General features: G+C 37.0%; 1 protein-coding gene across 2 annotated transcripts; it reads right to left on the bottom strand.

Annotated features, from left to right (window-relative positions):
- Window positions 1-754: 754 nt before the first annotated feature.
- On the bottom strand, window positions 755-20487 carry xpo1a (exportin 1 (CRM1 homolog, yeast) a). 2 transcript variants are annotated; one of them, XM_058785217.1, is made up of 24 exons: window positions 19868-20487; window positions 19169-19298; window positions 18952-19053; window positions 18753-18825; window positions 18539-18600; window positions 16280-16324; window positions 16003-16184; window positions 15846-15894; window positions 15171-15290; window positions 14763-14891; window positions 8432-8590; window positions 8154-8351; window positions 7931-8069; window positions 7670-7851; window positions 6973-7129; window positions 6564-6862; window positions 5987-6170; window positions 5803-5909; window positions 5509-5703; window positions 3832-4000; window positions 3518-3652; window positions 2966-3125; window positions 2782-2878; window positions 756-1581 (listed from the first exon to the last, which is right to left on the bottom strand). In XM_058785217.1, the coding sequence occupies exons 2-24, from the start codon at window positions 19292-19294 to the stop codon at window positions 1435-1437; spliced, it is 3216 nt and encodes a 1071-aa protein (XP_058641200.1). In that variant the 5' UTR covers window positions 19295-19298; window positions 19868-20487; the 3' UTR covers window positions 756-1434. The 2 variants fall into 2 exon arrangements, with proteins under 2 accessions (XP_058641264.1, XP_058641200.1); XM_058785281.1 differs by lacking the exon at window positions 19868-20487 and having other exon boundaries at window positions 755-1581; window positions 19169-19297.
- Between the last annotated feature and the right edge of the window lie 226 nt (window positions 20488-20713).

Here is a 20713-nt window from a genome sequence, read left to right as displayed (position 1 = left end):
ATATATTTACGGTAGGCAATTTACTAAGTATCTTCCTGAAACATGAGCTTTACTTAATATCCCATTGATTTTTGGCATGAAAGAAAAATGGATCATTTTGACATATACAATTTATTGTTGGCTATTGCTACAAATATAACCGTGTGACTTATGACTGGTTTTGTGCTCCAGGGTCACACATCTGTACTGTATTACCAACATAAATCCAGTTTATCCTGTAATTAAGTATATGACAGTTGTGTCTAGATTTTATATATATATATATATATATATATATATATATACACACACACATGGGTATTAAAAAGCAATGCAAATTCAAATTTTGCAAAGCAATGTAAAATATGTGTTCAAGAGTTTAGTGAACTGTGATCAGAAATTACAGTAAGGACTTATTATATAGATACATTTCAAATTATTTTTAACTCTTTATTCAAAGTATCCTGAAGAAGGTCAGTTTCAACAAACAAATATTAAGCAACACTGATAAGAAACAATATATTTCTAATATGCTTATTTAACCAATTTTAATTTTATTTTAAATTTTTCAATATTGAGATACTCTAGTAAAGTAGTAAAGTGTTATAGTAGCAAATTCAGACAAAATCATGTAAAAGATTGCTAGTATATTTACAGAATTATAGTTTTTTTTATTTATGTATTTAAATCAAAGTTCTTCAAGCTCAATGAAAACACACACACACAATGCTTTGTAAAAATAACCAACTTTATGTTTCCATAGTACTAATACACAGCTTTACAAATAGGATGATATGAACAAACCCTTTCATTTTAATGACAACCCTATGCCAAAAAAAAAAAAAAAAAAAACAGCGGGTTGATAGCATGAAAAAAGACTTCAGTCTTATACTGCAATCAAATGAAAAAATATATATAAACACACAAATCCAATAAAGAAGGTAGGAACAGCACAGGACTGATCCTAAACAGTCACATTCACTTGCTGTGGTTCACGAGCCACACGGCCGCAGAGCTCAACACAAATCTCTTCCTGCGCAGTAACTGTGTCTTCACTGGCCGGCCATACTGTATATTACATATTCACAAACAGATGAGGCTGAGGAAACATTAAAATGATTAGTAATGTGCTTCAAAACAGGAAAGCAAACATACCAAACAGAAACATTGAAGCATATACAGTAAATTGATATACGAGAGATAGACACTTTCTTTCATATAAAATGCTCTGTTATGTAAAACCAAAGGGTTTGGGAGGAGTCAGGTTATTAATAACAGACATGTCTTTAATTTACATATTGGCATGGATTTGGTCGACAAACAACCAACATCTGGATCGATTTTCCTATTTGTCCTCATTTGACTGCTACTTCCCTACACACACACACGCGCGCACACGCGCACACACACGCGCACGCACACTCTTCCTTCATGAGTGTGAAACTGTACAGGTCCTCATTCACACATTTCCTCCGGGAGCTCGTGAGGGTTGAGGATTCCTGGGACAGACATCTGGAGCTTGTGTTTCTCCTCCTGAGCCTGACGCAGAGCCGCTTCCCTCTCCTCCAGAAACAGATCTGTGGAGTCCTCGCCCGCAAACTCCTGCAAGCACACAATGTGAGTAATTATGCACGGCCCACTGGAACAACTCCAACGCTGTGTCAAGTCAAGTCACGCTTATTTGTACAGTGTGTTTCACATTATATGTTTTTGAAAGCAGCTCTACATAAAAGCATTTTTAATGTTAGACTGTAACAATGTATCCATTTGTAATCAGTATTAGTTAAGAGTTGGGAATGTTATCCAGAATCAAAAACAGACCCATATCCATTTTAAAGGGCAGAAACTGTGTGAATGCCACAAGATTGTTTATATAATACTACTACTAATAATAAACAACAACTAGCATAACATTTAATTATATTAACTATTAATATTAAATGAACGCTAATATTCAATATAATTAATGTCATTATAAATTAAAACATGCACAATAACAATAATTTATTTGTATTAAAAAGGTATTATTCATAGAGCATTTCATTACTATTAACGATTAATATTTAATTAACATTAGTAGTAATAACAAATCACATTGATTAAATTAACTAATATGTAATTAACATTATTAAAACGACATTACGCACAATAACAAATGGTTATTCATTACACAGCGAATTGTTTCTATTAATGATTTAATGAACATTTAATTAGTCATAATAGCATTTTGAATATATTAACTAATATATAATCAACATCAATACTTACTAAAACAACATGCACAATAACAAATTGTTATTTTTTTTTATACACAGCATTTTATTACTATTAATAACTGATTAAAATACTATTAACAATATTTTATAAATAATAAAAGCATTTGAATTATTAATATTAACTACCAATATATAATTATTGATATTATTGTTTTCATAAATAATAACTTACCAAAATAATTATATTATGTTTTTAATTCATTACTACTAATAAATGTCAGTAACAATAAAATTCTAATATGCATAACATTTTTTATTATGCATAACAGAGCATTTTAATTATTAATTGTACTACGTAACCAATAATCATTAAAAGTCAATTATAAATATTAAAATACTATTATCATTTTTACTACTATAAATTGAGGTGGGTATTTAAACTCTGTGGCTATTGGCATAAAAGTGAATTTTCAACCCTGCTCATGCGTGTACCCATTTATATTGTGAAATTTTGGCTGGCTGGCAGGCATTGGTCTATGACTAGAGAAAGAGGAAGTCAAAATCTAGCTGGAAGGAAGTGACATACCTTGATCTGGACCAGGAAGTCCCTGAGGTGCTCTTTAAAGGCCGGAATGTCCTGATTCAAGCTGAACAGACCAGTGACAAACACCTTCACCTGGGCACTGAAAAAAACAAAACAACAAAAACATGAACACATGACACCGGCGACACACTGAAAACACAATCCTCATGCTCGAGGCTGCTCTTACTCTTGCAGATGTGGGAAGGCCGTCTTCAGCAGATTGGCCACATACTCCTGCACGTAGCCTTGATTGCTGCTCGTGGTGCCTGCGTTCAGAGTGACACTGATTTTACCCTCTTCCACCAGGTTAAACATGTAGGCGAGGATGGAGGCGTGCATCGTTAGACCTGCCCGGCACAAACCACAGAACATCCATCAAACACACACACACACTGATTTTAACCTCTGAGTCAGTAATCTGCAATGTTATTACTGCATTAAAAAGTTTTAAGTTTAAATCAGTATAAATTAATACGTCACAATTTAAATGTTACACTCAAGAAAGAGAGAAATGCACGCAACAATAATGATATCTATAAAAACATAATTGTCAAAACTCAAAACAAATCCTATTTTCTTTATATTTTGCGTTTCAGGTGGAAAATGACCTGATCAGCAGTGTTTGTGAGATTCACTGTGTGACCGATGTGAAGCAGTTTTGTATAATACAGTTTTGTAAAATAACCACTCCATTAGTTACGCCGAAAACATGTCACTCTCTCTCTGCCTAGCAACTGACCAGCAGTGTGAGACGTATCCGTGACAACGGAGAAAATGTGCTGCAGGATGTCGCAGAAGTAGGTCTGATAGAAACTCTGAGCTGCTCCCTCTTCCTGTGCAATGTTCTGCAGCATCGTGTACAGGATCTGAAGCCCTGGAGACGCACAAACACAGTCAGCGTTTTCATTTGTGTATGTGACTCAGGGCAATTACTGTCAAACACATACTGTGCAAAAACACAAACACAGGTCACAGAGGGTGAAATGTATTTCTGAACACCAAATCCTTTTACTTTCACACAGAGAAGTGTGTTTATTTGTTCTCTCCGCTCACCCGTGTCGGCCACATTCCTCATGGTGTGTTTGAAGGCCCAGATGATGGAGTCCAGAACCAGTTTGAACTGTGCCGGTGGGATGGAGAGGAATGCTGGGAAACACTGGGAGTTGACGGCTTGCAGCAGATAGAAGAAATGTGTCCTGTGCTCGGGGAACTCCTCAAAGTTCTGACAGAGGCAAAACAAAGACCATTAAAGAAGGCCTGCACGATTTGGTTGGTAGGTAGGGTAGGTGGAAAGGAAAGGAAAGAAAAAGAAAGAAAGAAAGAAATTAAGTTGCAGATTGCCGTCTTTCTTTGTAGGGCTGCACAATTCAGCCAATAGAGAATTTGTGATTATATTAATAACAATAATAACTTTTAAGTTGAAAGTCCATGTAAAGTCAATTCTGAGAATTGTTTGTAAACATAAATGTTAGAAATGCATTGCTGAAACATGTTACAAAGACTGTGAACTATGTTAATACTTAATTGTGGAGTTAGACCATTAAACTTTTTCACCATTTTCGTGATCAGGATTTTTTGGGCGGGGCTAAATCAGGACTCGATGATGCAATCGAACCACCGAGCACGGCCCGCCCAACACAAAAGTACAGTGAGAGCTACAGAGAGCAGACGCTCCTGATGCTTTCGAATCGCTCTCGCGGTACTTTGATGTCATACTCTGATTGTTCTGCAGCGCTGCTTCAAGTCAAACACACCTAATAACTAGAGCGCATTAGCATCGGTGGTTCACGGCTCAATCGTGAGTTACTGTCATTACAGTTAGTTACTACAGCCTACAGTTTGCTAGCTAGCTAGCTATGCTTTCGTCACGGAAATGCACAATACCTGGTTGTGATCATTTACAAAACAGCTCGGTCTCCTTATTAAATAAGCTGCTAGCGGACGACAGTTGAGAGAGAGAGGGCAGCTTTACCGCGACATTTACATTATATTTAAATTTTGTTATTTAGCTGACGCTTTTATCCAAAGTGACTTACAAATGAGGACAATAGAAGCAATCAAAACCAACAAGAGAGCAATAATATGCAAGTGCTATATTAGTATATTGTTACATTTCAGTTTCACAAAGAAACGTGCAGAATTTTGTCCAAGCAATAATAAAACGACATTTAATTTATAATTTGCCTTAAATCTCATTTTGTAAAAAAAAAAAAAAAAAAAAAAAAGAAAATCGTGAAATCAAAATCGTTGAGTGAATGGTTACATCCCTACTAAAAGTAAGAAATATTACTAATGCAATACCATTTCACTATAAAACAAAAATATAAAAAAATATTTATTGCTGTCATTTTAGAGTACACCTGTTAAATTGCGATACTAATATTTATAGATCTCTTCATTTTCAAACATTGAACAATTTAGCTTTTATTTTGGCAAAACTGTCAAAATGTAAAAGTTTCTCTTTTGTTGAGACGGTGCTTCGCATTACAATTTTGAGAAGAGCATTTGTGCATCCCACGTTCCCAAATGCACATTATAAGCAACTTATGAGTTCATGTGAAGCATTTACTGTGAGCCATTGGTTCAGTGTCTTGGTTTTGGTTCTATCTTGATTAATATCTCAGCCCTGCATAGTGTATACTCTCTACTAGACATATGCTGGTTTGATTCAGAAGAAACAACTCAAGATATGAAACGAAACAGTTGCACTGACAGACAGGATGGACTAACCTTGTTGATCATGTCAAGGGTGCACTCAAACACTGCATCGAATATTTTGGGAATCTCTCCTGTTATGTGAGCGCCCAGCTTGTTGACAATGGTTGCCATTGTGCTGAGCACTTCTGGTTCTCGAGCTGCGGGAACGTTCCTTTGGTAGTCAATGAGAACCGCCTCCAACAAAGGTGGAACGAAGTTCTCTCCAACCTGAAGAGACAACAACAACAACAATGCTTTGTACTGCTGTCAAACCCGACGCATTGTTTTGTCACCAGCGCAGACTGATGCAGGAACGTCAGAACTAACCATCTGTGGGTCGCTGGAGCGGCTGACCCATCCGGAGATGAGCTTTAGCGTCTCTCTCTTCACCGTCCGCATGCTCCGTATCAGAGGCTGCTTGGTCACCATCTCACCTGCAGGGGAAGACAAAAGAGTTTACCACGAGCTGTTATTACAAGCCAGTTGCTGGGTCATATGCTCCATGTCTTACCGTTGCTCTGGATGGCAGAAGAGATGTTCTCGCTCAGGCACTTGTAGACGTTGAGCATGTCCAGGTAAATGCGGCCCAGCTGCAGGACGAATGGGTGACCCACAGCTTTACACGCCCTCACGTTGGTCTTCAGGATGCTACCTAGCTGACGCACCGTCTCTGGGTCCTTCAGGATGTCCACATTCTGATTGAAGAGAAACATCATGTGCTTTGAGTTCAGGCGTTATTGTTTCAATCTTGGTCGTTATAAATTTACATTAAAAGTACAAACCTTTAAAAGAGCAAGAAAAACCCTGTTTTCTATTATACGACCTTTTGGTTTTCATTTGGAACGTTCGGAGTATTATAATGTATCTTATTACAAAAGAGAATCTGGATTAATTACTTGTTTCATGATGGGTTATTCTTGTTAACTAAAATGACAGCTAAAAACCATAAGTTAATTAAAATAAATTTTAATTTGGGGGGGGGGGGTTAAATCTTAATTAATTAATATAAAAATATAAAAATGACTAATCCAATTTATTAATAAACTATAACAGTATCTCAATAACACAAAAATTATACTGGTTCTCACCTTGGTGGCCTGCTGGATGATGCTGTCCCACACCTGGTTGGGGAGGAGCATGTATTTCTCGATCAGTCGCTCCTGGACGGCCTGGTCTGTCTGTGCTCCGATCATGTAGCCCACGGCCTCGTAGAACGTGTGCACCTGCTGCGGCTGCAGGTCACAGATGATGGTGTTGATGTTGTTGAGGATCTCATCGATGAAGGGCATCACCTCCCCCACCTGAACCTGCACAAAATGCCTCCTGCACTTCTGAGCGATCTTGATGAAGGTGTCACAGGCCATGTCCTGCACACCGTCATGGGTCTCTGAGAGAAAGAGAGAGAGACTTTCCAATTAACATACACCCTTATGAGAAGATTAGCGCAAAAAACAAAAAAAACAATGAACTCTTAAACTCAAACAATCTGTTCCTCACCGTGCATGAACTCAAACAGCTTGTTGACGACAGTCTTGAGGAACTTCCAGTGGGCCCTGAGGAATCGTGGGTACTGGCCGACGATGTACATGATGTTGGAGGCAATGATGGCCTTGTTGTCTTTCCCTCTTTTCTGTTCACACAGACCCAGCAAGTCCTGAGACACAAACAGAAATTTAGTGTTGGACTTTTAATGTTTTAATGTCTCTTCTGCACACCAAGGCTGCATTTATTTGATTAAAATACAGTAAAAACAGTAATATTGTGAAAAAGTATTACAATTTTAAATAGCTGTTTTCCGTTGTAAAATGTAGTTTGTTCTTGTGATTAAAGCTGAATTTTCAGCTGTCACTGCTGATCCTTCAGAAATCATTCTAATGTGCTGACCTGCTGCTCAAGAATCATTTCTTAATATTTTTTGTGGAAATTCTTTGATAAATAGAAAGTTGAAACGCATTTTACCCTATGCATTTACTTGAAATAGAAATCTCTTGAAACATTGAAAGAATCTTCACTGTAACTTTTGAACTGAATGCATTCTTGCTGAATAAAAGTACTACATTTGTTATTAAAAAACAGCAGCATACACTGTATATTTAGTGTTATAGTATGCAACAGCAAACATTTCAGTTGCATTTGAACAATCATTTTCACATAACATTTCCAGATGGGCAATAACAAATGCATGAATAAACACCTTAATGACGGTGACGAGGAATCTCTTCTCATCCTCTTCATGCATGGCCCCACTGATGGAGCCGATGGCCCAGCACAGCGTGTTCAGGTTCCTCCAGGACCACTCGGTACCGTTCACCTGATTATGAAGCTTCTCTGTCATGATCCGCTCCGTATCCGCATAGTCCAGATGAGTCAAGTAGACTGGACATGAGAAACACATCATTATCAAGCTCTCCATCGACTTTTCCCCCTCAGTTAGAGAACAGCCCATAATAATTACCCAGAGTCTCTCTCATGTTCTTGTAGAGGTTGATGGAGTCTGTGTCCTTCATGAATTCTCTCACCACCTCGCCCTGATCGTTCTCCACTACCAGAACCTCCTCCGGTTTGGCCATGCGACTCACCATCAGCAGACGTACCTGAGATGGGTCAAGAACACAGTCAGCTTTTGTGCAGCTATCAATATTTTGAGGCAGAGCTGCTGTACAGTTCAGCTAACTGACCTTAGAGAGCACAGGCAGGTAGAGGTGTCTGCGGGGCGGCACGTCAAAGTGCTGGCTGGTTGAGAGCAGTGGAGAGGTGGAGGTAGAGAAGGGACTCTCTCTGTAGAGCTCAGCGGCCAGATGGTTCCAGTACTCCAGACAGATCTTGAAGATCTCCGTCTCCTCCACCTCAGACACCAGCAGCATGTAATGCAGAGCCTGAGCACATGGGAGTCAAACAATTAGGAGTCTGTGTGTGACTTTACAGTCCATTACTCTAGATTTAACTGTGTGTGTACCTCCATGAGCGTCTCTCTGAGGTTCAGTCTCTTCTCTATCAGTTGTCCGTGCTCTTTGAGGAAGGTGCAGAGAAACAGACTGAGGTTCTGGATGAAGTTCTGCTCATCGTCTCTGCCATTTGAATATGCCAGACGGATATTTGTGTTCAGAGGCAGCATCTGTTGAGTAAATGAGGGTTATAGTTTTCTTCACTAGTTTTTCGTGGTGCATTTGTGTTATAGGTTTGGAATAGTTTTCATTTTTTGAAACACTCAAGCTATTCACAAAATGATAATGTGAAAGTTTTAAGTTTAATTAGTCAAATTCAAGAACCTTCATACCGGTCATCCAAATAGGGAGGCAGCGATTAACCGTACTTTAAAACATAAACAGAGTGTTTCAGTTACACGGAACGGAACTGTTGCAGCTTGCGCAAAATGAAAACAAAGTTACACTAGCGGTGTACCAGCTTAAAATGACATGCTTATCAGAGACACGGAGGCTACTACACACATTAGATTAACTGTGACAGAGGGACCACTTTATTTCCACCAGAGAAATGCCTGAAGTCGATACACCAAGAATGACCAGGGTGTCATTTAAATATTGCCGTAAAAAACTGCTGCTAAAGAGTGAATACATAAGGCATAATGCATGGCTTGCTGTACATTGAATGATTTTAATGCACGACGTGAAGGCAAGAACCACCTGACACGAAGCTACGGCGTTAGCTCAGCATTCTGCCCACTTCAGATCATAAAGAGATGAAATAGTGTGGTAAGATCACATTTATTTGAATTAATTAATTAATTAATTATAACATTTAGCTACTTGAATTAATTATTCGATCGAGAGAGAGAGAGGTGACAGTTGCTTGTGTGAATTAGCCTACCTGCGTCTGTGCGTCTCTCAAGGCTATTTAATCTATTTTATTAATAAAAGTCGCAGTGCAGCGTTCAAGAAGTTTGTGTCCTCCTGAATGTTTCTATAAGTGCTCAGCACGATCTCCGATCTCACAAACCAAAATAATAGACATGATTTTCTCAGGCCACATGTAAAATCATATGAATTATTATAAAGATTATTAAAATGAATACGTATGGTATTAAGTTTCCCCTAGGTTTTCGGCTTTTGGGGGGGGGTGGAGTGGAAAATTAATTTCTCTGGACTCCTTTTTAATGGTTAAATTAAATTGTATTAATCAAAAAGCATGTCTAGCTAATTAAAATCATGAAACTTGAACAATTTAACATCAATTTATTAAAAGTTTAACAAAAATTACATATTTAGGGCCCTATTAAATGTTTTATTGTTATCAAGTTCTGTGTTTTGCATGTCTAATTATTTGAAATCATAAAAACAAGGTTTCATTTATTCTTACAACAGCCCTATGATTTTTCCCCCCTCAGAAATTCGGGTTGCCGTCAAAATATTTCTGTGTGTATATGATATGATGAGGATAGTTTTACTCAAATGAAGCGGTCAAATGCTCATGAAGTGACTCTCAGAGCAGTTCTGGAGATGTTGTTCGTGTATTTATGTCCTCATTTAGTGAGACGACAGACGCTAATATCACCGCAAGCGTCACGCGCACTTCAGTACAAGTAGTAATCAAAACCATGCGTCTGCACCATTCATAACACAGAGACACGAGAATTCATATTTAAATAGTCTTTTATGCTTAATATTTACAAATATGAGTGGGAAGTGTGCTCAATTTTGTATGTGCGTACATTTGTGTGTGTGTGTGTGTGTGTGTGTGTGTGTACAAAATTAGATTGACCTTCAAAGGGGTGGGCCACCACCCTAATATAATGGCAGGGGAAACACTGCAGTTGATTACAATAATATTTCAGTTTATTTCCATCATTAGTAACAGTTTCTGTGGGATAAATAAAGTTAATATTAGTCGTATATTAATAATACTTCATTAACATCGTTACATCCCTACATCCAAACAGATATCGTAATATGGTCACAGTAGCATTCAAAAATATTTTTTAAAAAGTGTCTTATGTTCACCAAGGTTGCAATTTTTTAAAATCAAAAATACAGTAAATAAAGTAATATTGTGAAACATGATTACGACTTAAAATATCCTTTTGTACTGTAATATTTTAAAATGTAACTTCTGTGATCAAAGCTGTATTTTCAGCATCATTCCTCCAGTCTTCAGTGTCACACTATCCTTCACAAACCAAAATAATAGACATGATTTTCTCAGGCCACATGTAAAATCATATGAATTATTATAAAGATTATTAAAATGAATACGTATGGTATTAAGTTTCCCTAGGTTTTCGGCTTTTGGGGGGGGGTGGAGTGGAAAATTAATTTCTCTGGACTCCTTTTTAATGGTTAAATTAAATTGTATTAATCAAAAAGCATGTCTAGCTAATTAAAATCATGAAACTTGAACAATTTAACATCAATTTATTAAAAGTTTAACAAAAATTACATATTTAGGGCCCTATTAAATGTTTTATTGTTATCAAGTTCTGTGTTTTGCATGTCTAATTATTTGAAATCATAAAAACAAGGTTTCATTTATTCTTACAACAGCCCTATGATTTTTCCCCCCTCAGAAATTCGGGTTGCCGTCAAAATATTTCTGTGTGTATATGATATGATGAGGATAGTTTTACTCAAATGAAGCGGTCAAATGCTCATGAAGTGACTCTCAGAGCAGTTCTGGAGATGTTGTTCGTGTATTTATGTCCTCATTTAGTGAGACGACAGACGCTAATATCACCGCAAGCGTCACGCGCACTTCAGTACAAGTAGTAATCAAAACCATGCGTCTGCACCATTCATAACACAGAGACACGCAGAATTCATATTTAAATAGTCTTTTTGCGGCTTAATATTTACAAATATGAGTGGGAAGTGTGCTCAATTTTGTATGTGCGTACATTTGTGTGTGTGTGTGTGTGTGTGTGTACAAAATTAGATTGACCTTCAAAGGGGTGGGCCACCACCCTAATATAATGGCAGGGGAAACACTGCAGTTGATTACAATAATATTTCAGTTTATTTCCATCATTAGTAACAGTTTCCCCTGTGGGATAAATAAAGTTAATATTAGTCGTATATTAATAATACTTCATTAACATCGTTACATCCCTACATCCAAACAGATATCGTAATATGGTCACAGTAGCATTCAAAAATATTTTTTTTAAAAAGTGTCTTATGTTCACCAAGGTTGCAATTTTTTTTAAAATCAAAAATACAGTAAATAAAGTAATATTGTGAAACATGATTACGACTTAAAATATCCTTTTTGTACTGTAATATTTTAAAATGTAACTTCTGTGATCAAAGCTGTATTTTCAGCATCATTCCTCCAGTCTTCAGTGTCACACTATCCTTCAGAAATCATTCTAATATGCTGATTTGCTGCTCAAGAAAAATTTCCTCTTACTAACAGTCTAAAACACTTACAATGTTTGTGTAAAACTATGATATATTTCATTTCAGGATTCTTTGAAGAACAAAGTCCAAAAGAACAGCATTTATTTGAAATGGAAATCTTTTGTCACATTATAAATGTCTTTATGGTCGCATTTGATCAATTTAATGTGTCCTTGCTGAATAAAAGTATTCAATTTACAGGGCTCACAAAATTTCAAAATCCCTGGTAGCCCTTCGGGCAGGTACTCTTCAGATTTTGGTAGCCCGAAAATTAATTTAACTAGCCCGAATTAAAAAATTACTATTTTATTTTTTTTAATTTTTTTTTTTAAATATAGAAAATCAGATAGGAGTTTAAATGTCAATCAAAAATATTTTCAATACACAAATATCAACAAATATGAAGGAAGGAATTTTATTTCACTATTTACAGGGTATCTGCAGAATTTTTAAAAATAAATTTAAGGACATTTATGACCCATTTTAAGAGCTGCACAAGTAAAATGAACACAGAATGAGCGGGGTTGGACAATGTCTATGGTAACATACAGTTTTGAGCCATAAAATTACATGATTTACAGTTCAGATACAGGTTTTCACAAAAACAAATCTTATACAACAGCGTTTCAGGCTATAGACCGTTTTTATGAAAAGGGATCAATCAAGCATATAACATGTTAATTTAAAACGTATAAATATTACTGTCTTAATTGTTTAGATTTTTAGAAGGCACATCAACTTCTCATTTACAACTCTATGTGTTTGCTGCGTAAAAACATGAGTTGATATTTGCATTGATTAACCATAAACAGCAAGAAAGGCTTATTGGAAATGCAAATTCATTCTCTGCCACGAGGTGGCGCTTTAGGAGCGCTGAAATATTGCGGTTTCCCCGGAAACGCTGTACACTACGCAGCTCTTCGCTCATAAACGCTGCTTTATCAGGAATTATAGGTAAAATGAAATTAAAATGCCAACGACACGTTTCTGAGGACAGTCGGTTACCTTCAGATACATTCACATAAAGACATCCGCGGCGCGTTTTGACTTGAAACATGCAGCGCTCATTATTTATTCAATGACATCATTGCCTTTTGAAGTTTAACGTAATCCTGCCGTATCGCGACTCTTGTCTTTCCGTCCCCAACTGTAAGACCTCTAGAAATTATAATTAAGACATTTCTTATACCATTTAACGCATTTAAAACTTTTTATGGCCTTAATTTTGATACAACTCACTTTCAGAGTTTTTAAGGACCCGCGGGAGATCTGTATTTAAGGAGCCCGTCGGGAAGACAGTGATACATTTTGGTAGCCCGACTGGAAAACACAATAGCCCCGGGACGTCGGGCTAGCGATTTTGCGAGCCCTGATTTAAAAAAAAAAAAAAAAAAAAGTTTGCGTGTGTGTATTTGTGACATGAGGACTGGGTTGGGTACCGTTTACATTTGAACCGGTACGGTACCGGTATCGGTACCTGAAATTCGGTACCAGTACCCAACGGTACCTTTTTTCGGTACTTTACTCTCTGTGTAATAACAAAAACATTTATTTCAGTGAAAAAATAAGTCCAAAACTCTCAATTTCAACATTTTGAACAATAGGGCCCTACAATTTCTTCCAGAAATTCTTGTTTTATTTTCTGATGATCAAATGAAGGCATGAAACATTTATTTATTTTTAATCAAATGAAAATGAAACCCTTTTATTTTTTGGTTTACTGTTAATATTAATACATGGTAGAAAAATTGTGTGAATATTCCTTTAAAAAAAGTTAATAATAATTGTATTTTTTCTACATATTAATGTCTTATTCTAGCCCTAACCTAACCCTAACCCTTATTCTACATCCCTAATCCTACCCAATAACTAAACTTAACAACTACCTTACTACCTATTAATAAGCAGCCAATTAGGAATTTATTGTGGGAAAAGTCAGTTAATAGTGAATAAGCGTTCCCTATTCTAAAGTGTTACCAATTATTTTTTATCATTTAATTGTTTTATTTAAATTTGTCAGTGAATGGAATATATAAAGACGTACATTATACTGTATAAAAGTAATACAAGAGTAATATATTTCTGTTACACCGCACTTTTATTTTGACAGGTTGCCGTGAAGTTTCTGTGTATACAGTATGATATGATGCTGGTTTTCTCAAATGAACCGGTAAAATTCTCATGAAGTGACTCTGACAGCCTGTAAGTTCATGTGTTCATGTTGTGAGATGCAGAGGCCGAAAATCACCGCGAGTTCATGTGTGCTTCAGTACGGAACATGCAGGATTCATATTTAAACTGTCTTTTTGCGTTTTAATATTCACATACACTATCGCGATTCGAATTAAGTGACAGACATTCTTTTATTCATCCAAAAATTATGAATTCCGTGGCATTCCGCGCTATAGAGTAAATTCCGTTTATATGAATGGACTCCGCCATCCTGTCCGCGTCATATGACCCTAGAAATGTAAGCACACTTCTCAACATTTTGGTTTGCCCTGTGTGTTGTGTTTTAAAGAGTTGCAGGTGTGACAAGTCACAGGGTCTCTCTCTCTCTCTCTCTGTCGCTCTCGTATGCGCCCAAATGCGTTATCAGGTACCGAAATTTGGTACAGAATCATTTAATGTGAATCGATACTCGGTAGTACCGACGCAATTCGGTACCCAACCCTAATGAGGACACAAATTTGTATAATGACAAGAGTATGACATAGGTATTACAAGGAGAAGGTGATTTATGAGGACATTTCCCCATGTTTCAAAAGGCTTATAAATCATACAGAATGAGTTTTTTTGAGGTAGTAAAAATGCACAAAGTTGGTGTAGGGTGATAGAAAATACGTGCAGTATAAAAACCATTACGCCTATGGAATGTCCCCACAATTCACAAAAACAAACCTGTGTGTGTGTGTGAGAGAGAGAGTGCACATGTACCTGTTTGAGCTGCATCATGGTGAGAGTGAACAGGTTAACAAACTGCTCCTCATACTGACTGACACTGACACCTGCGATCTCCGTCAGGCACTTCAGAGTAACGTTCCGGAACATTGGAACATTCAGAAACTGTGGAATAAATCAGAACAAATTATAAACTTTCTGGAACACTCAGTGAATTTTTACTAAGTGAAAGGCTATAAATGTTGGAGCACCAGCTCGGACACAAAGCTTTGAGCAGAGAGCCAATAAGAACAGCCAGCGCTCCAATGATTTCCCTCTCTTTCTTACGCAATGGCAAGCTGAACCAATGACAGTGCGCCTTTGTGAGAGGAGTGACAGCAGTCTGCTACAACAGAATTTCACTAAATCAAATGAGTTCCAAATAGAGACCTCGAGTCATGTTACCTTGTACACCAACGTGCTGATGAGTTTTGTCTCAAATATGTAGCCAAGTGGAATCCAGTTCAGGAAACGAAGGAGGGTCTCCAATGTGGCTTGGACCAGAGGGGCATTCTGGGAATTTTCCTGATGTACAAAGCATCAAAGTCAATGAGAGGCATGAATAAAGTGAATTGCACAAAGAAATAGTTCACCCCAAAGGTGAAAACTGTGGATTATTGTGATGTTTTTGGACTGTGTTTGAACTCTCTTTTTGACGGCATCTATTCACTGCAGAGGACCGCATCGGCTGTTGTGACCGCACTCAGGACAGCTGGACAGTGCGGCAGATTAGCGGTAAAAAAACGATATAAATATTGTTCAGTTTCTTGCACAGACCGATCGTTTTGCGTCTTTAGACCTCAATGTATCGTCACGAGCCGCAGAGTTTAATTAGGTTTTGTCTGTGTGTTTTTTTTTTTGGAGCCCATTGACTGCCATTATAGGACTGACAGACTGCAACGGTTTGAGTTAAAAATCTTTGTTTGTGTTCTACTGAAGAAACAAAGTCACCTACATCTTGGATGCCGTGGGGGTAACCAGATAAACATCAAATTTTCCTTTTTGGGTGAACTATACCTTCAATTCTAAAAACTAAAAGCACTATAAAAACACTAACGCTGTAATATGCCTGCAACATACCATGACAAACTGGCACAGCTGGAAGATTTGGGAAAATTCGTTGCACATACTGCAAAAAGAAAAAAAGGGAAAGGTTGAGCGAATATCACAACAATTATTTTGCCAACCACACCCTGCAAAGTTTGCAACTGTCACATGTGTTACAGGTCATTTGTACCTGTCCTTCAGGTGTTTGGCTTTGACCTGAGTCATCTGCCCGCTGGAGAAGTCAAACACCTCCTCACTGAGGAGCTTCAGGATGATCATGTTGTTCTGACACAGGCTCTCGCTGGTGCGACTTGCTCCCACAATGTCACTGATGAATGTGGGCCAGTGCTTTGGCCACTCCTGCTTCAGAATCTACACACAAACAGAAAGACACAAACAGCAATAAATCAATGAGCCCTTTACTCTCACAATATCATGACTATAGATTTTCCTGAAAACACACTTGCCTGCACCAGGATCATGTTGAGCTTTGCTATGTAAACCCCTTCCTTCTGTAAGAGTACAAATACAAGTCAACACGGATGCATTCAGTTAAATAACTAGTACTAATCAGGGTTAAAGTTAACTAGAAAATTAACTGAATGCTACATAAAATAAAATAGTTTAAGGTTTGTTTTATTTCAGTTATTTTGTTTAAATTAATGAAAAAGTTTTTGTTTTTTTTAAATATATTGGTTGTAACCAACTAATTGAAATTGACTAATTAAATGGAAATATAATCAACATTAAGAAAAAAATAAATAAAACACTTTACATCAGTTAGACACCAAGGCAAATATTATCATTTTCATTAGGGATGCACCGAATGTTGGGCCAAAAATAGCAAAAAAAAAACTTTGTGTTTGGCCGAATAAGCGAAAAGACCGAATAAATTGTACTGAACAATGACCATTACAAGCACAAAGCACTGACAGCGAGACTGCTTAGTGCTGCATCTCATGTCTCCAATGAAAAGAGGAAGGGGTGGTTGTTGCCGGTTACTCAGATGATTGAAATCGCGAAGTGGCCTCAAACGATTAGTCAATAAACTGCAGAATAAACAGCGCTGCATGAGCTCGCGGCGCCAGGGTTCAAAGTCCTAAGAAGTCGCTAAGAAAATCTGCGCTAAAACACTGTTACTCGTCATTTGCTCAGTAACATTTTTATAATTTTTATAAAGACATTTGACAATGTGATAAGTGCAACAAACATCTTCCCAAATTCGTAATGAGAATCATTTAAATATCTGCATGCGGTTGTCAACAAAAAGAAGCACTGAGGTCTTCCTGTGGGTTTCTGCCAAAATAAAATCTAAGAAGCAACAACTCCATCAACATGCATAAATGTTAGTATTGTAATTTTGTTCTGTAAAATAAAATAAAAAAATAAGAATAATGATAATAATAATTACCCTACAACAGCTCTATACATTTATTATAACATTCACACAGTGTTCAAATTGGGATCTGTAATATATTCTAAATGTTTAAGGCTGCATTTATTTGTATAGTAAAAATACATGCCTGATTCAAGAGGGGGGTCTCAAAAATGGCCAAAAAAATATTATTTTACTAACTTATTAATTTTAAGTTAAATTGTGACCCTGGACCACAAAACCAGTCTTAAGTCGCTGGGATATATTTGTAGCAATAGCCAAAAATACATTGTATGGGTCAAAATTATAATTTTTTCTTTTATGCAAAAAATCATTAGGACATTAAGTAAAGATCATGTTTCACGAAGATATTTTGTAAATTTCTTACCGTAAATGCATAAAAACTTTAATAATTTTTACTAACCATACACCTTTAATAATATGCATTGCTAAGAACTTCATTTGGACAACTTTAAAGGCGATTTCCTCAATATTTAGATTTTTTTGCACCCTCAGATTCCAGATTTTCAAATAGTTGCATCTCAGCCAAATATTGTCCGATCCTAACAAACCATACATCAATGGAAAGCTTATTTATTCATTATGTATAATTCTAAATTTCGAAAAATTGACACTTAAGACTGGTTTTGTGGTCCAGGGTCACAATTGTGCTTTGTTGGTATAATGTCCGATAGAATTTTGAAAATGTTCAGTGTTAAGTACTTTTTCTTAAATAGTTTTTGATTTTGATTTTTTAATTTGAAAAGCAGGACAAAACAGTAAAAAGCACATTTTGTCTATTTAATGTATACAATGTTGAAAAAAAAAAAAAAAGGCAAAATAGGCCTATAAAAAAAATAAAAATAAAAAAGGTATTCGGCCCAGTGTTTCATTTTGTTCGGCTTCGGCCAAGAATTTTCATTTCGTTGCATCCCCAGTTTTCATTTAGTTTAAGCTGAAATACTAATTCATTAACTAAAACTTAAATAAAAATTAATAAAAACTAATGTAGACATTAAAAAAACTAATAAAAATATCCAAAAACCCTAACAGTTTATTGTACTTCAATTAACAAAAATGTTTTTAACAGTTTTAGTTGTAACTAACTGATTGAAATGTAGCAATTAATTTAAATAAAATAAACACTAAGCAAAATAAAATAAGAAAAAATTTGTAAAAATCTAAACTTATTTTATTTCAGTTAATTGCCAAGGCAACATCTAATTTTTCTTTGTTTAAGTAACAAAACATGAACTAAAATTGAACTGAAAAATGAAAAAAATAATTTCAAGTAATTTAAATGGTACAAATTATAGAAATAATACTAAACATCTGAAGCATTTTTTATTACCTCTACGCTGTTGGGATCAGAGGAAGTCTTAATAATCAGCCCAACGACATACTTTTTAATTCCTGTGGACAGAGCGAGAGATGTCAGTTATTTGTGCATTTCTTAAAGAGTCATCAGGATTTCACATGACAGCAGGGTTATACAATGTGAAGGTGTACAATAAATCTTCCATAAACACCAAGGTCAGTGTGTGCTAATGTTCATAGTCCCTCACCATCACACTGGTTTCGAGGAAGAATCTTCCAGCGCGTTTTGATCACGGTCTCCAGTATCTGAAGAGCATAGTACTGCAATACAAACAGCAAAAAGAGTAAACATCAGTTTAGCATGGCAGAATAAATGCTCACGGTTGGTATTTAGTTGCAGGACTCTATACGCTGCCTAAATGTGGAAACACATTAATGTTAACATACTTTTGTCTTCATGTTCTGCGAGAACTCCAGTATGGTGTCCACTCTGGTCCAGGCATCTGGGTGGTCCTTCAGGTTGGTGAGAACTTCTTGTGCCAGTCTTTGCTAAAATAATCACAACGAAAACCACATTTGATGCACTGTACATGTCTGATAAAACACCAAATAACAATTTGAGTGCGATCAAAACTTCAGAATTGTCTTGGATTTCGACTCATACCTGAGATCCCACATCATAGTACATGGAGTTGACAACATTGTCCAGCAGGTTGATGTCTAACTTTTGACTGAAGTCCAGCAACTGCCGTGCTGTGTGATCCGCCAACATGGTCATGTCTGCCGGCATAGAGCTGCGAGACAAAGACGGACAACATCTTTTAGTTAGCAAACATCAATAGTGACACTTATGTGAACATCCATCCTAACAGTTTACTAGTTGTTTAACCAGAATGATCTCTGATGCTAAAAGTCAGACACCAAACCGGAGGCTCAAACCACGTGGGTGCACTTAACATGCAGTTGCGCTGAAATACAACCTATAATGACAGTTTTGCTGAGTTCACCCTTACAACAGCTAGTATTACTAGTTAAACGCTTCTAAAAAGTGCTAACATGGCAGTTTAACGCATGTTAAATGTGTGTTCCTTCTACAGCTAGAAAAACACAGACTTAACACGCATTTGAGTCAAAAAAAATCTTCATATACACTGATTAAACTTTAGAGAGCAGCCCACATGAATTATATTTGAGCGCCTTGCAGTTACGGGCAGCGACGAGGAACAAAACGCGTTTTCGTTTCTGGACAACACTAGCAGTGTGTCAGCAAACTAGCACTGCATTCAACTCGCTTATTGTAGTAGATAATATTTATATGAGATAACCGTTTCACCAAACACCTCAAGAACAACCTTTAACTCACCTGTTTTAACCAAAACTCCTTCTCGCTGGAAAAAAAAAACAAGAATGCTAACGTGGTTTGGGAATCACCAACTAGGTTATGTGTCCTGGAAACGTGCGTCGCGTCAAAAGATCAAGACGTGAGGTAAAAAAAACAAAACAAAATGCCTAGCGTATTTATCTCATTTTACACGGATAGCGTGTGTATTCAAAATGCTATCTGAGCATCTAGCAAGTTCACTTCAAATGCTAACTAGCTGGTTACCTCACTGTATAGCCCAAACACACTATAGTGCGAAACAAACGATACATGAAAACCCCCCAAAACACTCAATGTCGGTGTTATTTTTAATTATTGTCTTCAGTAAGTGAGTCCAGGTCCTCTTTCAGTCAGCAGCTCGTGTTAGTTCATCTGTCTCTCTGTATGACGGTTTACAGCTCGCTTTAACTACTCATTCCGTTTTATACCAACAGCATCAAACCAATCGTTAGTTTATTCTTTTGTCTACTGCAGAAAAGCCGTTGTTTTGAAAGCAGATATCTGCGAGAGACTGTGACCCTGCTCCTCTGTAGTCTCATGCATCACACGCAAGACCGGTTGAAACCGGTTCAGACTGGCATATTCCATCTCGGTTTAGTTTTCACGCCATAGCGCCGCGTAAAATTCGGACTGCAGCCACGCCCTCCGCTGCAGCTGATTGGTCGGAGAGAGCAACGCGGAAGCCGTGCACGCACGTGATTGGGTAGAGGTGCCGTCAGTCAGGATCGACCCCGCCCAGCGCGTCTTTTGCCCTTGGTCTCATGTGTGAGGCGGGTTTTGTATCACAGCGGTGAGCGTGTTGTGGGCTGGACCGCGTGGAGCATGGAA

Source organism: Onychostoma macrolepis, chromosome 01 (assembly GCF_012432095.1).
Source record: "Onychostoma macrolepis isolate SWU-2019 chromosome 01, ASM1243209v1, whole genome shotgun sequence".
Classification (NCBI taxonomy): Eukaryota; Metazoa; Chordata; class Actinopteri; order Cypriniformes; family Cyprinidae; genus Onychostoma; species Onychostoma macrolepis.
The sequence above is the reverse complement of the archived record's forward strand: the minus strand, read 5'-3'. Positions and strand labels throughout refer to the sequence as shown.

Excerpts from the sequence above, each read along its gene's own strand:
- xpo1a (XM_058785217.1), bottom strand. The coding sequence starts at position 19,294 with ATGCCGGCAGACATGACCATGTTGGCGGATCACACAGCACGGCAGTTG. Across the intron at positions 6,171-6,563 it reads TCATCCAGCAGGCCACCAAG|AATGTGGACATCCTGAAGGA; the intron begins GTGAGAACCAGT and ends CTCTTCAATCAG. Across the intron at positions 3,126-3,517 it reads GGATACGTCTCACACTGCTG|GTCTAACGATGCACGCCTCC; the intron begins GTCAGTTGCTAG and ends TGTGCCGGGCAG.